The 22267-nt window shown below is 37.5% G+C and overlaps 1 protein-coding gene across 1 annotated transcript in view; it reads left to right on the top strand.

The window, feature by feature from the left end:
* The window catches only part of FBXL17 (F-box and leucine rich repeat protein 17), a 323336-nt gene that overhangs the window by 97084 nt on the left and 203985 nt on the right, over window positions 1-22267 (top strand). The window contains exons 5-6 of the mRNA XM_075726525.1: window positions 3634-3741; window positions 18377-18507. Of these exons, the coding sequence (XP_075582640.1) occupies window positions 3634-3741; window positions 18377-18507 (239 nt within the window). The remainder of the gene's footprint in view (window positions 1-3633; window positions 3742-18376; window positions 18508-22267) is intronic.

Below are 22267 nucleotides of genomic sequence, written 5' to 3'. Positions count from 1 at the left end.
CGGGTCCTGCACTTTGGTCACAACAACCCCATGCAACGCTACAGGCTTGGGGAAGAGTGGCTGGAAAGCTGCCTGGCCAAAAAGGACCTGGGGGTGTTGGTAGACAGCCGGCTGAACATGAGCCATCAGTGTGCCCAGGTGGCCAAGAAGGCCAACAGCATCCTGGCTTGTATCAGGAATAGTGTGGCCAGCAGGAGCAGGGAGGTGATTGTTCCCCTGTACTGGGCACTGGTGAGGCCGCACCTGGAATACTGTGTTCCGTTTTGGGCCCCTCACTACAAGAAAGACATTGAGGTGCTGGAGTGTGTTCAGAGAAGCGCAACGAAGCTGGTGAAGGGTCTGGAGCACAGGTCTTATGAGGAATGGGTGAGGGAACTGGGGTTGTTTAGCCTGTTTAGCTTTAGGAGGCTGAGGGGAGACCGTATTGCTCTCTACAGCTACCTGAAAGGAGGTAGTAGTGAGGTGGGTGTTGGTCTCTTCTCCCAAGTAGTTAGCGATAGGACAAGAGGAAATGGGCTCAAGCTGCGCCAGGGGAGGTTTAGGTTGGAAATTAGGAAAAATCTCTTTATGGAAAGAGTGGTCAAGCATTGGAACAGGCTGCCCAGAGAGGTGGTGGAGTCATCATCCCTGGAAGTGTTCAAAAAATGGGTAGATGTGGCACTTTGGGACATGGTTTAGTCTAGTCTACCCTTGATTGGCTTAGAGTAGACTTGGTAGTGTAGGTTAATGGTTGGACTGGATGATCTTAAAGGTCTTTTCGAACCTAAACGATTCTATGATATATGTATATCTTTCTTCCCAACTAATACGATCACAGGAAAGTGGTCATGTGTTAAGAATAGCTAACCAAACAGAATATTAAGTGGCCTTCATTACAGGCTGTCTGGGTGGGAATCATGTTATTAAAATGTCAATTGCATATAAATGACATGGGGTCTGAAAAAGATGTAATATATTCTTAGACACTGGTGTAGTTAAGAATGCAGGCTATGAGATTACAGTGCTGGTCAAGAAAATTTTTACAATATTTCCCAATAAAACTTGACGTCAGCTTCTGCAGGTAATGGAGTTTTGTTGGCTGACAGCAAAGGATGGGATCTGTTACTGAACTGAGCTTAGACAGCAACAGGTTCAGTGCACTGCTATTTTGTTTATAAGTCAAGATTTAAGAACAGAAGTTGCTGTTTGCAGTAGCAAAATGCCTGTCTAAAGTGGTGATTTATACCACAGTAATTGTAAAGCATATTCAGGTAATGTCACACTACTTTTGACAGGTTGTGAATAATTTTTTTTTTAGACTTGGAAAATCATGAGGCTTGTATGGCATACAGAGGTAACGAAGAATCTTTTTCTGCCTGGATAGATGCTGCATATCTAACAAGCACTGAAAACGTTCACTGCTAATCTGTAAACTATTTAACATACATAGTCATGATCTACTGTTAGTAACTTTTACCAAAACTATTTTTTCACAAATTTTGTTTAGAATGCAGAAAATTGAATAGTATGAGCAGAAGATATTTTAAGACATGGTAATTTTATTATTTGCATTCAAAATGCCATTTTTTTTTTTACGTCTTCATGCACCTAAGTGTCAGCTATATCTAAGAAATTAATTGTATTTTAAATTTTTTTATCTCTGTAATGAATTTGTGATGTTAGGCATTTATGCTATTGATTTTTCATTACTACATTTTCTTGGTAGCTAGGGCAAACCTGTCTACAACACTTTGGTCTTCTGTAGAGAGAGGAGGGTAAGATTGTAACAGGGTCCTTCTCTTAGAGTGTTAGGTGAAACAGAGGATTTAGTTATCTTCTACAGAGAAAATACCCCCTCACCCCCCATGGTGCTGGTAGAATGCTAAATAGTGCAAATCTATAAGTCTCTGATTTCTGATAGTATTTGTCAAAGTTTTTAGTAGTCAGTATCTTAAAATTCCCAAATAGTTGGTGTGGCTGTCCTCAGCTGAGAGGAGTGTACAAAAATACAATTGTAAGATCATGTCAGATAAAAATCAAAGAAGAAATTTCTTATTACAGTGGGTTTTTTTGTAGTAGGCAGACCTGAGACATGGACCTATGCAGATACGATAATGATCACTACCTAATTGGTGGTTGAATCTGTCTAGCTGACCCTTTTTCCCTTCCTCTTGGCCTATTTTAAGTTTCATTGGCTTCTAAATACACAGTCACCAAAGGCTTGCCTTTTATTTGGCAGATGTGCAATGATAAAAATCTTTGCTCACTGAGAAATTCTTGCTTTGGGAAAGCTGCGTGAGACCTATAACCATATTCAGTAACCCCCAGTCAATACAGCTTATGTGTGGTGGTGTACCTGTAATTTTGTTGGCCCCCCTTATCTCTGGGTTATCTTTTCAGAACCGTTTTGCCCGACTCTTCACCAAGGTCACCATATGCTTCCAGTGTGCAGTTAAGTGTCATGTTAGTCAGGCAAGTTGGAACTGTGGATAAGGGTGATCCACAGCACAGCAGGAATAATGTTCCTATGTATGTATTCACCTGAGGCTCAGTTGTGGACTAGATATTTCACAACTTATTTTGCTTCTGAGTTCTGTGGTAACAAGAAGACATTCTTACAAACCCGGAATGTCCTTGGCATTCAGGATTTACAATTCCAGGCATAGTGAGACAGGAAATTCCTGAGCATTTTGGCTGGAAAATAAAGGTTTTGTCCAAAAATCAATATAGACTTTTTGTATTACTTCCATTAGGACTGGGAATATATACTTCTCAGGAAAAAAAACCCAAAATTGTTCAAAGGAAGGTATGCAGGTGTCTTAAGTGTACCCATGTCAATATTATAATCTTCATAAAGTTCACAAAATGTTGTACTTTTGAATATTTAGTCCACATATAAAGCATTACATTTATGCAAAGGATTGTATTTCATAGTTATTAAATTTTATTAGACAAACTTAATTATAAAGAAAATAATAGTTATAGAAATAAATAAATCACAATAATAAACGAGGTAACATCTTCATTCAACTGATAACTAACAAAATGGTATATTACCATCTCATTACCATGAGATACAAGTCTGATGTGGGAAGCAGATGTAATATTATCTTGAAGTTAAAATCATCAATTGCTTTGTTTTAGTAAAAATGCTTAGAAAATGAATATAAACTTAAGATACCACACAATCCAAATTCTATGCAGTCAATGATGGGTATAATGTGAGTCTGCAGGATGGCAATAACATAAATTCATTAGTTTTCATGTTTGTATACAGCTTATGAGAATAGTGGATAGAATGGTCTCATGGGTTATTTGCAGGTAAGAGGATGACAATAATATTTGAATTTGTGAATCATTCTCTCTTTTCTTCTGTTTCTTCTCCTCCAAGAAGATAATCCCCCTCTGCTGAAGATGATCCCTCTCTGCCAAAGATGTTAATTTTCCTTCCTTTTCATGCACATATGTAGATGTGTATTCATGCCCAATGTTCTCTCTCAAACTCTTGAAATAAATAATAGTAGTGATAATAATAATAATAATAATGATAGTATTAATGAGCAGCTTGCCAATATTACTGAGAAACTGGTTGGACTGTATGAAGTATGCGCTTATATCACCTATTCAACTGTTATCTGTATATCTTTTCTGTAGGTGACAGATCAGTCAGTGAAAGCTTTTGCTGAACACTGTCCTGAGCTGCAGTATGTTGGTTTTATGGGCTGCTCTGTTACATCGAAAGGAGTCATTCACCTCACCAATGTAAGTATCATAATTACTTTTAGCTAGTCATTAGTATGTTTGACTATTGCCAAACTATAGGTATCAGCTGGGACAAATTGATGAATATGATGAATAACAGTGTCGTGGATAGAAGCATGACAAGATAAATGAACTTTGCACTATTTAAGCAGACACGTTCAGATTTCCCTGTGTAAAAACATTGTAGCAAAAACATATTCAAGGGGTGATACTTCTTCTTGGAAATAATAATACTGTTCAGGTGAAAAGTCTTTAGAATGCCTAATTACACCAGATCCCATTGCAAACAAAACAGAATTCTGTAACTGGAAGCGCAAAATTCTTAGTGCAAGAGATTTAGACAGACCCCTTACTGCAGCAGTATGTACCCTATGCACATATGTTTTGTATATATCCATTTTTGTATTTTAGAACATACATAGGGTGACAGATACATTTTATTTCCTTTCCTTTTTCTTTTATGTAAGGGAGTGATGTGTGGGAGAACTTAACTTGAGTGAATCTGCAGAAAATAATGGAAGCGTTCAATAAAATGAATGACTTGGATGAGGTGGACAAAGAGCATATTAATTAAAATTCATAACAAAGTAAATTCAGGGATCATGCAAACATCAGGGAGAACAGAGGAAATGTGCATCTGGAATCGATAAATTAGTATATATAGCTACGATTTTTTAAAAAACATTCAAATGGGAAAATGGAACTTACTATAACTGGTAAAGATGACTGTAGAAATGGATATTGAATATGAAAAGTTCTGGTAAACATAAAAATGGTTAAAGAGATCTTGAAGTAGCAAGTGGAGAGCATATTTCATGAAAACAGAACGTGCCTGAAGAAAATACAGGGTTTTTTGATGCAACAGTGCAGCTGTCTTGTTGTTATACAGAACCATTCAGCATATCCATAAAATATTTTCATCAGTTTAGGGCAGCTCAGTAGCTGAAGATACAGAAGACTTCAAAACATTTTGGAACACATGCAAAAAGAAAAAAACCAGAAAAATTAATTTGCATGGTAAAGTTATAGCTCCTCAAAGGATGCAATTTGGAAAGCACTCTGTCTATATTGAAATGATATATAAAAGGGGTATATATCTGTGGGAGAGAGAAATAATGCAGTAATTTCCATGTCCTATGAAAACTATATATCTATAGGTTATATACACAACATAAACATAGGAGGTACATAATTTAGAAATCTGACACAGACAGGTTATGCAGTCCAAGGCTTTGTGGGAAATTCCCACACATATCACTTTTCAGGTGCATGCTTTGGTAACTGCATTATTCTGGCCTAGATTTATTGAGAATTTAATAGATGTCTTATCCTTCAACCGAGTGACTTCATAATCCCATGTATTTCACTAAAGAAAAGTCAAGATCTTGATTTTTCTTATTAACATTTAGTTCTGATTTTCATGTGGTTTAATAATAATAAATGATTAGAATTACTGATTTACATAGCAGTGACGCTGTTGTACATAATCTTTCAGAAAATACCTGGGAGGCTACTTTGTCACAAACTTGGAAAAAGTCATATAGGATAAGTAACTGGTGCATGTGCTTTTTGTTGGGACTTGAGACTTGGGGATTCCAGTTTCCTTCCCTCAAGCTGGATCTACAGAAAAATTCTGTAGGCTGTTATTACTGCAAAGACAGTGATGTGATAACACTGAACATTGGGGGTTGTGCAGCCTGGAGAAGAGAAGGCTCCAGAGAGACCTTATTGCAGCCCTTCAATACTTAAAGGGGGCTTATAAGAAAGATGGGGACAGACTTTCTAGTAGGGCCTGTAGTGGTAGGACAAGGTTTTAAACTAAAAGAGGGTAGATTCAGACTAGGTATAAGGAAGACATTTTTTCTGATGAGGGTGGTGAAACACCAGAATAGGTTGCCCAGAGAGGTTGTGGATTGCCCCATCCCTGGAAACATTCAGAGTCAGGGTGGATGGTGCTCTGAGCAACCTGATTTAGTTGAAGGTGTCCCTGCTTATTGTAGGGAGGTTGGGCTAGCTAGATGATTTTTTTTAAAGGCCCCTGCCAACCTGAACTGTTCTATGATTCTATGATATGACGTCTTCTCTAACGTTTGCTAAGTATTCTTTCATATATGAGTGGCTTCCTGTGCACAACAACAAGGTATTTTTTTACACTTACTGCTACTTTAAACTGAGGTATATATGCATGTAATAGAGCCAAGTGGGATGATGCCATACATTAAGGGGAAGAAGTGAGTAAGAGATTTCCCAGTCATACAGCGTCTGGGAATTTGTATTGGAATTCAGGCTTCTTTACTCTGAAGCTATTGACAAGTGATATCTGTTGAATCTTACTGCAGTGACTTCAGTAGTGTTTCCACCTAGTTCCTCTGGCAGGTTTTACTTCCTTGTAGTACAGCAGGCAATTTTAACTAACACTCTGAATTGCCCTGAAGCATCTGGCACAGACACATGTTCTGTTTCTGTAGTTCTTTGGAGGAAATAAGCTCCAGCAGGGAGTTAAAACAAATATCTTGGGAGTAGTAACGTGATCATTAACTGCTGCATCTGTCTATTCCAGAGTTCATCTGTTGATGACATCTTTTTTTTTTTGTTCCAACCATCATGTCTTTCTTATGGTCAATTTTGTGTTGAGTTCTTAACTAGTACTTCATAAGTACTTAACTAGTACTTCATAATAATTCCAGTCCCATGTTCTCAGAGAATGTGGAATCTGTTCTTTGGCCTGTGTGGTCTGTGAGTGTACCCCGCAAGGCTGTGCAGAGCTAGTTTCCTTCTGTCCTTCTGCTTCCTGTGTGCAAACTGCAGATAACAGCACTAGTCTCTGTTGTAAAATTGCTTTGAGGCTGATGGATGTATAAAAACTGAGTGGTTTATTATTACTGTATTTTTCCCCTAATAATGTTAGCTCTCTTTAAAAATACTGGCACTTGAAAATTCTGAATTACATTGCTGCTGAATCGCAGAGCTTTTTTAATAACTAATTGTGGGGTGTGGTAGTGAAAATGTTGTATATTTTAGAAAAAGAAGAAACAGGGTTTATTTTCATTATTTTTCTACTTAGCATAGTGACATTCAAAAAAAATTGCTTCTTGAGTAAACCCTTGTTACCACACTAGTGTCTGTTTTTCCTTGAAGTTATTATAAATTACAAAAAATGCACCTAAAGGAAATCATCATTATTGGGCAAGATGAGAGGCACTGCATGTACATACACAGGGAGAGAGAAAGGGCAAGAGGGAGTGTGCGTATATGCAATTCACCATTAGACTCCCAGGTGAAACCAGTGTTTTGTTCTGATGACCTAGAATGACCTATTTAGCTTTCTAGCTGTAATGTGTGAAACAGTGTCACAAAAGATCTGAATGATCTGTTCTATAACATCAGAAAAGATAGTCCAACATTTATCAAATTTGTTTTTTGTGGAGGAGGGAAGAAAATATACTGGATATTGTGTTGTAGTTTTTATCTTCTGTTTTCACTATATGCCCAATTATGGTTTCCTTGTTTTACCCTTTTTCTCACTGGTTTTATTATTTACTTATCTTTCCCTTCATGATCTGTTTTTTCTTGTTTTCTCCCTTCCTCCCCTCCTCACATCCTTGTCTCTCAAGAGCTTATTGCTGGTTATTTTTTATTTTGCACTTCGTTCTTCTCCTGCAAGTGCAAAGTTTTGTTCAACCGTGCAAAGTACCTATGCACGTTAGGTAATAGTGTTGAAGACAGTATAACCAGATGTGTAATTTTTATTCATTAACTAAGTGTGAATAAGAAACTCTATAGGCTAACTAGTGAAGTAGTGATTTTTTAAATTTTTTATCTTTGGCCCCAAAAGTGGTGGTATTTGCTTCCCCTCTTGTGGTAATTGCCTCTCAGCAGTTTAATTGTTGCAATTTTATTAGAATTTTAACAGCTGGCATCAGCAAATCTCAACATCTAGACATAATTTTATTTCCAAGCCACTTCCTTGGCATCTTCTTTTGAGTTCTGATGTAAACGCAAGAGTAATTGCTTTGTAGCAGTATAACTCTTGCCTGTGCTACTACACAATGTACTTCTGACAGACTATGTCTGGTAAGGTTTATTACAGACATTTTCATCTAAGTATGTGTGAATCCTTGGTCAATATATTGCTTGAAAAAGTTCTAACTTATTCTTCTAATCACCAATACATGAAGTCAGTTTATCTAAGAACTATTTTTGGAATAATGTGATCTTTATTCTTTTTTGTCTCATAATTGTTACCCGGGAGTCATGTCCAATCTAATTCAGTCATACCTGTGTCTTGAGTTGGTGGCCAGTATGAAGTCAATCAAAATTCAGATTTGTAGAGGAAATATTTAGGACTCATTCAGTGCAGGCATTATCAGCTTGACAGATATATAATGATGATATACACATGACAAGTTTGATTTTGTAATAGTCTTTTCTAAACTGAAGTACTGTATGGTCCCTTTGTTTAGTAACCGATTCATTTTGACACGAAGTGCTCTGCTTATGCTCTTTTTATGGTAATTTTTCAACATACCTTCTAGTCTTAAAATCATCATGCTTCGTAACTAAGAACATGATTGTTCTTCTTTGGCTATGTCTAGAGAAAACAAGTTTTTTAACCAATTTATATAATGAGCTATATTTCATAAGATGGCATATGTTTTATTTGAATCTGTTTGCATTTAATAAGATGTCCTTTTAAATGGTAGTCTAACAATCATAGGAAAAAGTCATTATGTAAGGGTTTCTGAACATAGTGGTTCTGGGAGATTCTTTGTCAGGATTGGCTTAATACTTTAAATGATGTGGTGCTATAGACTGTGTAAGAGAACCTTTTTACGTCTTGGCAAACCAAAGCTGACCATTTTGTTGAATGAAGTTAACTGTGTCCCTCCTAACAGATTCTTTTCATAATTTTTAAGAATGTGATAGCTGTACCCAACTGCAGTTCCTTTCAAGTTGCAATGAAGTAAAAAGGGCATTGCAGAGAAGACTGACTGCGTCTCAGTGCTCTGTGGGTGTGTGAAACTTTAAAAAAAAAAAAAAAAAAAAAAAGGTTTGTTTGAGGTTACCTGAGGCTAAATAACAGAAAGAGTAAACTGACTCATTGATAATGTAATTGAACAGCAACTTTTAAAGTTTATAAACTGGAAATAAGTCTTGTAATGTGGGTACTTGTCATAGTTTAACCCCAGCCAGCAACTAAGCCCCATACAGCTGTTCACTCTCACCCCTGGTGGAAATGGGGGAGAGAATCAGAAGGTAAAAGTGAGAAAACTCATGGGTTGAGATAAAGACAGTTTAATAGGGAAAACAAAAGCCGTGCACGCAAGCAAAGCAAAACAAGGAATTCATTCACTCCTTCCCATCAGCAGGCAGGTGTTCGGCCATCTCCAGGAAAGCAGGGCTCCGTCACACATAGTGGTTACTTGGAAAGACAGATGCCATAGCTCCGAATGCCCCCCTGCTCTGTACGCTGAGCATGACATCATATGGTATGGAATATCCCTTTGGTCACTTGGGGTCAGCTGTTCCAGCTGTGGCCGCACCCAACTTCTTGTGCACCTCCAGCCTCCTCACTGGCAGGGCAGTATGAGAAACTGAAAAGTTCTTGACTTAGTGTAAGCACTGCTCAGCAACAACTAAAACATCAGTGTGTTATCAGTGTTATTCTCATCTTAAATCCAAAACACAGCACTATGCCAGCTACTAGGAAGAAAATTAACTCTATCCCAGCCAAAATGAGCACAGTACTGTATGTGCAGTTTATATCTGCATGCAAGGAGCTCCTCTATGATGGGTCTTAATGTTAGAAAGAGGGCAATATATTTATTTTTGTAGCATAACTTGTAAAAGTATGCATGCAGGAAATCAAAATCCAAATTATTATTATCAGTCATCTTGGAAGGAGTAGCAGCTGGAATACAAATGTCATTCACTTTTCTACTGTGTTTTGCCGTGGTACATTACAAAACAATCTATTGAATAAATTTGTTTCCTTAATTAACATGTATTTTCAATTCCCTTTTCTTCTCAGGCATGTTTTTTTACAAATAGCTGCACTGTTCAAACTTCTTCTGTTTTTGTAAGTGATACAAATTAAATCTCTGTGCTTATAACAGGTTTTGAATGTGTGTTTCTTATTTAAGCAATGAGAGCTCAAGGTTCAGCAATATTTAACTTCAGGAAATGAAATTAAAAGTTTTGAATGTGCAGAACATCAAATCAGTCTATGGAAAAATAGTCTCCTCTGTAACTATTCAATCATTTTCCAGTTCTTTAAACTGTTTCAGGAAGACTATATCTCAATAATATAGTTCTGTTACTTCAGCTCTTAAGTAAAAATTAAAGTATGTGATTTTTAAAAAAATCATTTATAGATTCTATTGACATAATAAAAAGAATGTGATTTACAATTTTTTCAGGTTGCTGTTTTTTATTTCCTGTGATTGTATATTTGCTTGGGGGGCTTAAATCAGACAGCACTTTATTCCCTGAAGGTACATATACACAGAGAGTGTCAAGAAAATTAAGCTTAATTAGCAAAAGATGTGAATTTAAATCTCATTAAGTCCTTATAAGCACTTTCCTTCAGAAATAATTTGGCTTTATTTCTAAAGAGGATTGATCTTATGTGAATTGTTTAGTCATGGACTTGGCAGTGTTAGGTTTATGGTTGGACTCTATCTTAAAGGTCTCTTCCAACCTAAATGATTCTATGATTCTATTCTATTCTGTGTTTTTTAAGGAAGCATGTCTCTACAGGAATTGTGGAAGAATGCAGGGAACAAAAAAATAAAAAAAGAAAAAAGAATTGCATACTCATTATAATATTAGTCCCCTACAATAACAGCTAAATATTCACAGGAGTTGAATATATATATATATATATATATATATATATATATATATATATATATATAAAAAAAATATACCCACACTGAAAAAATACTTGTGATCCCAATGGTAATAGTAATTATTCTTTTTTTTTTTTTTTTTTTTGGTTGTTACAGTTTTCAGATGCTCTAGCTTTTTGATTAGCATTGCACATATTTTAATATTACAAGTTCCAGTAATCAAGATACAAGCCTTACAAACCCTGTAACATTCAGGTACACAAATAGTTTGATAATCTCTGAATTGTTAAATATCAACCTCCATAAAATTTCAATTAAACCAACCAACAAAATATTGAACAAAAATTATTTTATCATACTTTAAAATATTTGAGATCCAAAAGTAGTAGGTAATTTCTTTAAAATAGTTGTATTTAATTTTTTAATTGAATGTCTTTAAAAGAACTGAAGCTCTGTTTTTCAAGCTTCCTTTGTCCAAAACCATTTTGTGACCTAAGTGGTTTTTTTGCATCTGTCATTCACAGTGGAACAGTTCCCTTTCAGTACATTTTAACAGGCAATCTCCTCACAAAACCTTTACATGCTAGGCTGTCAATTCTCTTGTCTGTTAGTGGCACTGAGAGGAAGGGACCAACATCCTGTTCCCTTCTAATTTCATTCATCTAACTAGACTCCCTCTGAAATTTAAATGCTATTATTATACTATCTCATACAATTTTAACATTGAGTCAGTATTCGGTAATTTCAGCAAGGTTGTGTATATATGTAGTACACAAAATTAGTTTAACTATTCTTGCTTTCTCTTAATTATTTTATGTCTTATATTTTTAAGCTCTCTGTCTACTATTTGCCTTGTCTGTTTTATTGTCCCATTAAATATTCCTTTTTCAGTTAAAACATTTTGTCTGCTGGAGTTGAGTTCAAAGTTTAAATTCTGCTCATGCTGAGCATTCTTTGTAGAGCTATAAAATTAAGAGTTGAAGAAAAGAGTTTGTAGAAGAGTGGCCCTGAAATTGCTCAATAAAATGGTATTGCTGCATGAAGAAAATTGGTTTTGATTCAGAAAACCCAAAAGGATAAACTTTATTCATCCTAGTGCCCTAAGATTGAATATTTAAGTCACAGAATATCCTTTTCCTGTGGAAAAATCCTAATTAGAAGTATGCTATTTTAATCTCAAGATCTTTGCATGCAGTGAAGTTTTGAACATTCCAAATGTCCAATTGTCAACTTCAGAGGTTTTTTTTTTAATAGATCATACTACTTTTAGATGTGAGAGTTAGAGGTAGAATATAAAACTTATGTAATTTTTCTTGCCTTTTTTATAATGCTAGTGATTAATAAAGAATTCAGCATTGTAGAATTAACCCTATACAATTACTTTTTCAGGTAAAATATAAAATAGGATATTTGTCATTAAAGGATCCTTCCCATTTTTTTAATGAAAAATGGTTACATACACATTTATAACAACTGACTGGCCATAAGATGTTGATACCTCTGATTTAAATAGGCAAAGGGGGGTATTATTTTCACCTGTCATGTTCAGATTGATACAAAATCATGTCAGAAGGTCCAGTACTTAAGAGAATGTGTATCCAGTTCTGCAGCTCTTGAAAGTCGTTCACTCATCTGAAATGGCAATAGTGAGGTTGTATAGATCAAATTATAGTTGAGCAGTTTGTATCAATCTGAAGCAGTCTCTTCAAACTTCTAAGACAGTAGGATTTTCTGGATTGAGTATGTTGTGCCTGATAAAAGGAAGAATTAACCTACCAGGTAGGTCAGGTGTCAGGTAGACTGTTTAAAATGAATGAATGTGACAGTAAAAAAGGCAAGTGATGGTTGAGTTACTGTATATTGAATATAATGGTAGACCATTATTACAGTGGAGGAAAGAAACAATGAAGGAATGATCATTCTCCTGTGATAGTAAAGGATAAAATCTAACTTAGAAATCCTATTAATTTGGTCGATAGGAATACTAGGAATTCAGTTTAGTTTTTGAGTCTACCCATGCAGTGCAAAAGTCTTTTTTTTTTTTTTTTTTTTTTTTTTTCCCCCCCCTTGGGAAATCATGAATTCTTTCTGCTGTGTTCATGATAGCCTCAATGAAGTACATACTCTACTGTTACCTCTTACCTAATTTGAAGCCATGTTAGTTAGACACTTTTTAAAGAAGCACTGACCTCCATGCATTTATTTATCTTTAGTGTAAATTTATGTTTTTTACTCTGTAAGTAATAATAATGACAAAAGAGTCACCAGGATTGTCACCTGCTCATAAGAGCAACGTTGTTGTAAAAGAAAGCATGTTTTTGTTAAGAATTCTGATTTTTTTAATAGGAAGATTTTCTACTTGTCTTTGAGGTCTTCTGGTAAATATTTGTTTACTGTCATAAAACATACCCATTGTTGAATTGTCCAGTACGTTTATTTCCTATGTCATAGGCATTGGCCATGTTATTGCCAACATAGTATAAAGGCTGAAGTATCTAACATGAATACCTATAGGTGAGGAAAATTCAAGTTGCACTAAGCTTCACCTTCTTGTAGTTTATGCAGGAAAAAACAGGGGTTGGTTGTGAGCTTTTTTTGAGTGCATAGAAGGTAAAGCTTTTAAACTTCCTGCTAGACCAGTATATATGAAATGCAGAGAGACAAGAGCTTGTAAAATCTGTCCATTTTACTAACACAATATCAATCATTATGTGTTTTTCTCCCTAATAGGCAAATAAGATTATCGGAAGTTCAATGAGATTACAGCAAACACCTCCACAGTACACCTGTGGTAGTATCCTAATAATAGGAATATTATTGTTCTGCTTCCTACAGATATGCCCTGCAGTTGTTTCTTAAAGGTCAGGTTCCTGAATTTTATGCTTGTTCTGCAGAATTTTTGGAAGCAGTATGTGGTTTATCTTCAGCTTTAGTTTGGAGAATGTTAAAAACTCCTGGAATAAAACACCAGAACAGCAGTTTCTGTAGAAGACTACTACATTTGGAGTCCTCTTTTTTTTTTTTTTATTTTCTTTTTGTCTGCCCGCCCCACCCCCCCCGCGCCATTGACTTAATAATTAACACTGAAGTGGACTGATTATATGATCTCAGTTGTATGCCTTTACTTAATCAAATACTTAGTGACTTAAATCACTGCATAGGATTATTTTTTTCTCTCTTACAAGGAAGATAAATTTAATTAAAGTGTCAGTATTACCTAATGCAAGTATTTTTCCAGAGTGTAACACAGATTATTTCAGACAGCTTAAAAAGTGAAAAGCAGTTGGAGGTTATTATGACTAAACTGATCCATTGTTTAAGGATACTGCTACAAGTTTTCTTTTTTGAATCCATAGCTCATAAAAGTAGTAAGACTGTTTTGTTTGCTTTTGAAGGAAATTACGGTGATTAACAATAGTAATAAATCAGATTAATCAGTGCATAAATCTTAGTAATATTGTTCTGTGACTCCAACTTTTGTTGTTTGGAATATCCAAGTTGTTACTGATGGCTGTGCAGGTGAGACAACAGTATAAATACTGTATTATCCAGGGAGTTTGTAATATTTTCTTAGTTTGAAAGCCTTAGACTCTGGAGTCTTTAATCACATGCATTTGAATCTAAGCACAAATGTGCTGTCTCCCCTTTCTTCTATGCCCTGTTGTCCTGGTTTTGTCTGGGATAGACTGAATTTTCTTCCTAGTAGCTGGCATAGTGCTGTGTTTTGGATTTAGTGTAAGAATAATGCTGATAACACACTGATGTGTTAGTTGTTGCTAAGTAGTGCTTGCACTAATCAAGGACTAGGAACAGGAAAGCCCAGCTGATTAACAAGTGGCTCAGAGGCTGGTGCCATCAGAGGGATTTGGGGGTTTTTTGATTGTAGGGGGGTTTACACAGCAGCAGGCCTGCTGGTGGCAGATGGAGATCAGCTGTCTCCAAGGGGGAAAAGGGTTCTCGTGCATGAGTTGGTGGGGCTCATCGAGAGGGCTTTAAACTGGGTTCAAAGGGGGAAGGGGATATAACGAAGCTCACTAGAGAGGAGCCCGAGGGTGGTATGCCAATGGTGGGGGTGAAATCGATAGCCCGGCTCAAGCGCATCTACAGCAATGCACGCAGCATGGGCAACAAACAGGAGGAGCTGGAAGCCCTTGTGCAGCAGGATGGCTATGACATAGTCGCCATCACAGAAACATGGTGGGGTGACTCATGACTGGAATGCTGGATTGGATGGCTATAAGCTCTTCAGAAGGGATGGGCAAGAAAGGAGAGGCGGTGGAATGGGTCTGTATGTTAGGGAGTGTTTCAATTGCATAGAGCTGGACAGTGGTGATGACAAGGTCGAGTGCTTATGGGTAAGGATGAAGGGGAAGGCCAACAAGGCAGATATGCTGCTGGGAGTCTGTTATAGACCACCCAGCCAGGATGAAGAGGTAGATGAAGCATTCTAAAAGTGCCTGGCAGAAGTATCACAATCGCTAGCCCTTGTTCTTGTGGGAGACTTCAACTTGCCGGACATCTGCTGGAAATACAACACAGCAGAGAGGAAACAGTCTGGGAGGTTCCTGGAGTGTGTGGAAGATAACTTCCTGACACAGCTGGTAAGTGAGCCTACCAGGAGTGGTGCCTCGCTTGACCTGCTGTTTACAAACAGAGAAGGACTTGTGGGAGATGTTGTGGTCAGAGCTTGGGCTTAGCAACTGTGATATGACAGAGTTTTCAGTTCTTGGCGAAGTAAGGAGGGGTGCCAGCAAAAGTACTACCATGGACTTCTGGAGGGCAGACTTTGGGCTGTTCAGGACACTGGTTGGGAAGGTGCCTTGGGAGGCAGTCCTGAAGGGCAAAGGGGTCCAGGAAGGCTGGGCGTTCTTCAAGAAAGAAGTCTTCAAGGCACAGGATGTCCCCATGTGCAGTAAGATGAACTGGCAGGGAAAATGACCAGCTTGGCTGAACAGGGAGCTTTTGGTGGGACTCAGGGAAAAAAGGAGAGTTTACCACCTTTGGAAGAAGGGGCAGGCAACTCAGGAAGAGTAAAGGGATCTTGTTAGGTCATGCAGAGAGGAAATTAGGCAAAAGCCCAGCAAGAACTCAATCTGGCCACTGTTGTAAGAGATAATAAAAAATGTTTCTACAAATACATTAAGAACAAAAAGAGAGCCAAGGAGAATCTCCATCCTTTATTGGAAGTAGGGGGGATCATTGTCACCAAGGATGAGGAAAAGGCTGAGGTACTTAATGCCTTCTTTGCCTCAGTCTTTAATAACCAGACCAGTTATCCCAGGGTATTCAGCCACCTGAGCTGGAAGACAGGGACAGAGATCAGAATGAAGCCCCCATAATCCAGGGGGAAGCAGTTAACAATGTCCTATGCCCCTGGACACTCACAAGTCTATGGAGCTGGATGGGATCCACCTGAGAGTACTGAGGGAGCTGGCAGAGGAGTTTGCCAAGCCACTTTCCATCCTCTATCAGCAGTCCTGGTTAACAGGGGAGGTCCCTGATGACTGGAGGCTTGCCAATGTGATGCCCATCTACAAGAAGGTCCGGAAGGAGGATCCAGGGAACTACAGGCCTGTCAGCCTGACCTTGGTGCCAGGGCAGGCTATGGAGCAGTTCATCTTGAGTGCGCTCAACAGGCATGTGCTCATGAAAGGCAGGTCCTGCTTGACCAACCTGATCTCCTTCTATGACCAGGTAACCTACCTAGTGGATAAGGGAAAGGCTGTGGATGTCATGTACCTGGACTTCAGCAGAGCCTTTGACACCATCTCCCACAGCATTCTCCTAAGGAAACTGGCTGCTCGTGGCTTGGATGGGCGTACTCTTTGCTGGGTAAAAAACTGCCTGGGTGGCCGAGCCCAGAGAGTTGTGGTGAATGGCGTTAAATCCAGTTGGCGACTGGTCGCAAGCGGTGTTCCCCAGGACTCAGTTTTGGAGCCAGTCTTTATCAACGATCTGGATGAGGGTATTGAGTGCACCCTCAGTAAGTTTGCAGATGACACCAAACTGGGTGGGAGTGTTGATCTGCTGGAGGGTAGGATGGCCCTGCAGAGGGACCTGGACAGGCTGGACCGATGGGCCAAGGCCAACTGTATGAGGTTTAACAAGGCCAAGTGCCAGGTCCTGCACTTGGGTCACAACAACCCCATGCAACGCTACAGGCTTGGGGAAGAGTGGCTGGAAAGCTGCCTGGCTGAAAAGTATCTGGGGGTGTTGGTAGACAGCCAGCTGAACATGAGCCAGCAGTGTGCCCAGGTGGCCAAGAAGGCCAACAGCATCCTGGCTTGTATCAGGAATAGTGTGGCCAGCAGGAGCAGGGAGGTGATCGTCCCCCTATACTCAGAGCTGGTGAGGCTGCACCTGGAATACTGTGTCCCGTTTTGGGTTCCTCAGTACAACAAACATTGAGGTGCTGGAGCGTGTTCAGAGAAGCGCAATGAAGCTGGTGAAGGGTCTGGAGCACAGGCCTTATGCGGAGTGGGTGAGGGAACTGGGGTTGTTTATCCTGGAGAAAAGGAGGCTGAGGGGAGACCTTATCGCTCTCTACAGCTACCTGAAAGGAGGTTGGAGTGCAGTGGGTGTTGGTCTCTTCTCCCAAGTGGTTAGCAATAGGACGAGAGGAAATGGGCTCAAACTGTGTCAGGGGAGGTTTAGCTTGGATCGTAGGAGAAATTTGTTCATGGAAAGAGTGGTCAAGCATTGGAACAGGCTGCCCAGGGAAGTGGTGGAGTCCCCATCCCTGGAAGTGTTCAAAAAACTGGTAGACATGTCACTTGGGGACATAGTTTAGTAGGCATGGTGGTGTTGGGTTGATGGTTGGACTGATGATCTTAGAGGTCCTTTCCAACCTTAATGATTGCTAGCTTTACTTTCATTAAAAAAATAATCTAGCCACCAAGCCAGGAAACAATTAATTAATTCTTACTCTACCCTGAATCGGTTTAGCAGTGGACTTGGTAGAGTTAGGGTAATGGCTGGACTGGATGATCTTAAAGGTCTTTTCCAACCCAAATGATTCCATGATTCTATGACTTTTTCAGCTTCCCATGATCTGCCAAGTGCACAAGAAAGTGGGAGGGAGCACAACCAGGACAGCTGACCCAAAGTGGCCAAAGTGGTACTCCATACCGTATGGTGTCATGCTCAGTATATAAATTGGGGGGGAGTTGGCCAGGGGGCATCAGTCGCTGCTTGGGTACTGGCTGGGCATCAGTCAGTGGGTGGTGAGCAATTACATTGTGCCTCACTTGTTTCTTATATTCCTGTATTGTTATTATTACTATTTTCTCTTCCTCTGCTGTCCTATTAAACTGCCTTTATCTTAACCCATGGGTTGTACTTTATTTTTCCTGATTCTCTCCCTGATCCCACCAGGGTGGGGAGTGTGAGTGAGTAGCTCTGTGGTGCTTAGATACCAACTGGGGTTAAACCACAACACGTGTTCTTCTTACAATTAAATGAGCTGGTATGCTGCCTTGGTATCTTACACTCCATATAGTTAAAAGGAGGGTGGTCTAGGCCCCTGTTGTAGGTGTATTGGACCGTGAGTGAGAGCATCTTGATTTCATGGAGTAACTGAGTGCCTGAATTCCAAATTTGCTGAAATTGTATTCTGTTAATATCTCTGATACGTTTCCTTTTTGTGAAATATATAGTAATCTCACCTTTCTTTAGTAGCTCACATGTATTATGTATGATTCCAAAAAGTTATTTTAACAGTTTTTTTAAGTTACGTATGTGAACAAATTTCACAGTATTCCTTTCTCTTATATTTTTCTCAATAGCTAAGAAATCTTTCCAGCTTGGATCTACGTCATATCACAGAACTGGACAATGAAACCGTGATGGAAATAGTAAAGAGATGCAAAATTCTTAATTCCCTCAATCTGTGTCTGAACTCGATCATTAATGACAGGTAACTTCATTATAGCATCTAAAACCAGTATTAAGCAAATTTAACTAGTTCTGTTAATTAAGAATAATTCCTCATGGCTTGGGGGTTGGATGAGATCAATAAAAGCAAGCAGTGTTTTCTGAGTGTTTGTTCTTGCTTGTTTTGAGTACATCATCTAGACATATTTTACAGAGTGTATATTTCTGTAGTGGAGAAAAGTTTAGTTACAACTGGATGGCAGCAGTATTCTGTCCTGTAGATTTCATGAGATTGTGCTGTTTACCATGTGTGATTGACATGTACAATTGCAATTAGAACTCCTTCAGTAGGTAGACAGGATTTGAACAGATTTATATGCATACAAAAAATAAAGCATATTTTTGACTACATAAAGAAAAATAAACTGCTTGTGGGTTAAGTAGTGGAATTCAAGTTTTTTTAGAAAGCAAAAAGTCCTTTATTTTTTGGCAAAGAGACTCCAGAATGAGACTGAAAGAATAACTGGGGTATTAACTTAGGCTTTTCCTTTTGACCAGAATACCTCCTATCCTGCTGTATTCTGTTCTTTTGATGAAGTGATTTATTTTAACATTAAATAAATGCACACAGGTGATGTTTAGTTATATTACAGATCAGATGAAAAATGAAAAATACTGAGAATTTAAAAAGTGTAAGTTTCCTTTTAAATGTGAAAATTGAGCAAAGGCACTACCTCAAGGTGCACAGGAAAGAACATTTTGAATTACTTTTAACAGATTGGTTTATTATAACTGGTGCTTTAAACAAAAGGAAAGAGACACTTTTAACAGAGAGGGGTTTTAAAACAGTTTAATATAAACCAGAATGATGTGTTTTAGCAATTGTACTTCTTCCCCATGGATACAGATTTTTCTAACATACTCTCTTTCAAGGTGTTCTGAAGTCTTTAAGAATGTACTAAAGTACAAAAGAGCTTAGACTTTGGTGAAAGTATAATGTTCTAAAAATACTAAAATTGAAATGTGTTAAATAGGAAGTATGATTGAACTTTTACTATAACTCCTTTTAGCCTTTAAGACTGTTTTTTGGTTTTGTAGGTCAAGGTCAGACACTTAATGTAACTTCACTGGTTTTGAAAGCATTCAGCTGCCTCAGATCTTTCTGTCTGTACAGCCTTATTTTCATCTGCAGAATAAGGCTACTGTAATGGAAAATTTTAGAATAAGTCACAAAAAATACTAAGAAGAAAAACTGAAAGACAGGCACTTTTCAGATTTTAATTAAAGTACTTAGAAATGGCATACATCTCTGCATGAACGTTTTGAGTAGGACAATCTGCTAAGTATCATCGAAACTGATGTCAAACTGTTCTTGAAATTACTTGAATTACTAGAATAAGAAATATATCTTTTAATTATATGCATATGACTCCAAAACTTCATATTGAATATAGTTAGAATTATGAAGCTTAACAAGAAAAGGAAACCCTTTCCAGCAATGACAGATAACCTGCTGTTGTATGTAAACCATAGATTGTTGATTTTTGCCTGTGTCTTCTTTCATTTTGTGTTTATTTCTGATCATATCTGTCAGTACTTTTTCAACATGCAACTAATAACTAAAACTTGACTACAAATTCAAGTTTCGTAATTTAAATTAGCTTCTAACTAAAAGCAAACAGAGAGAGAATTTAGAAAGTAATTAATGCCTTTGTTAAATCTTATTCATAGGCAGCCATTTGGCAATTCAACTATTTCTCCTATTTTACAAGTGAGATGAAACTCCAAATACTAGTCTTGCCTGAATAAAGTCACTTCCCCTACTCCTCCTAAATGGTGAATTAGGAATTGCTGAAAATTATGTAAAAGGAACATAATACAACCACTGGGCTTTAATCAATGTAGACACTAGTTCAGCAGAGTATTATGAGCATATTCATTTTGAGGATGTGAGTGATCCTCCAGAAGTTCACAGGACTGTTCAAGTGCTTACCTTGAGCAAAAACCCAAGTTAGTTTAAACTAACTAAATTAGTTTATTAATGATTTAAGGCAAGATGAGCTTAATTTTTTTGGTTTTTATTTGATGTCATTTGATGGTTCCTAGTTGGAGGAGGTATCAGAGGAGAGTCTGCATCTTGATACTTTTGAGTAAACCTTTTGTTTATCACTGTTTCCAACACATATGAGACAGTAGCAGTCTAATGTTTTACCTGACTCTTGGTTTTAAAAGAGAGATCAGTTCTGCCACCTCATCTCTGCCCCCCATTATCAAGCCTACTTGAGTAGTGAGATCCAACTACATAGGCCTTGCATTCCAGATTTATTTCAAACTTAACACACTTTTTTGTTCTCTCTAGAATGTCTGAGGGTTGGGGTTTTTTTTTTTTCCTTTAAAGCCTTGAAAAACAGTTTTCCTCCATTCCTTTGTGCAGAATCAATGGTGAGAGAAAACTAGAAAGTTCTCAAAAATACCAGTATAGCTTAAAGATGCATCTGTGAAGTATCTCTTAAAGATGGTTGATTATTGGTAAGTTTTACAGCAGAAGTAAATAACTGGTTTTAAAACTTTATTTTAGATTTCTTTATTGTTTCCAGAAATCCATAAAAATTCTTTCCATAAGGAAGGCTGTGGCCCCAGAACATTTATAGCACTCTCTTGCTTGTGACACAATGTTAGATCTAATGCTGTGACCGTTATGTTTCTTGCTAAGTAACTGAAAGGAACTGAACTTACAGAGTGCAAGACCTCTGCATGGCAAGCACTTGCAAAGATTTTTGTTGCTGTGATTCTTTTGCACATGTAAGAATTAAACAAGAAGTATTATTTCTCTGTTTTGATTAAAGCTATTTTTGTTTTTGAAAGTATGCATCTAAAATGCTTATGTAGGGCAGTAAAAAATAATTTATTTTTACCTAAGGCAAAAAATATGTTCAGTATGTTCAGTTGAGACACTCTTGACATTAGTTTTAAAATGAAAGAAAAGTAGGTCTTTTATAATGACTTGTAAAAAAGTCTCTAAAAGTTCAGAGTTGAGAAAGATTAAAAAAAAAAAAAGACCTATTAAAGTAATCTAACATAACGATTCCTTCTGTAAGTATTACAGCTCTCTCAAAAGCTTAATATACTATTTATCATGTTGGTTAAATACGTTATAGAAACAGTCCTACTACTTCTTTCAAATATGAACAAAACCAAATTTGCAAATTCTTTTAGCATGCATCATGAGTAGATTATCTCAGGTCTTTGCAATTGGAAACAAGTAAAAGTGAGTTCTTTGTACACGGTGATGTGAATAATATGCTTTGAGGCTTGATTTAAATAACCTTATCACCTTGAAGTTGTCTTAATGGTCACTGCATTTGTTCTTTTGAACTTCAATTGATACAATAAAAATAGTGACATCTAGAAATAAATCTTATGGGGGATTCAGGAACATGTAATATGATGTACTGGCAAAGTTTTCAGGGGTGCATGATTTTTCTAATAGTTCGATGAACATGTGCTATGTATTATATCCATGAATGATCAAGGAGCAAGCAGCAGTTAATGTAACTTTTTTTTTGGTGAATCTTATCATTGTGGACTTTGAGTTGCAATTCACTTCAACTTCTGTATTACATAATTCATGTAGAGATAAACATTTAAAAGCTGTGCAGTGACTGCAAAGTCTTTAGAGTGTTTCTGCTTGCTTAAGTCATCATTCTTACTAAAACACTCCCGTAGTAATACACATATAGAGGATGTTTGCCATCCCGTATTGTATCTATGGCTCTTCTAGTAAACATCATAGTGCAGATAAG

This window comes from Pelecanus crispus, chromosome Z, assembly GCF_030463565.1.
Source record: "Pelecanus crispus isolate bPelCri1 chromosome Z, bPelCri1.pri, whole genome shotgun sequence".
Taxonomy (NCBI): domain Eukaryota; kingdom Metazoa; phylum Chordata; class Aves; order Pelecaniformes; family Pelecanidae; genus Pelecanus; species Pelecanus crispus.
The sequence above is the reverse complement of the archived record's forward strand: the minus strand, read 5'-3'. Positions and strand labels throughout refer to the sequence as shown.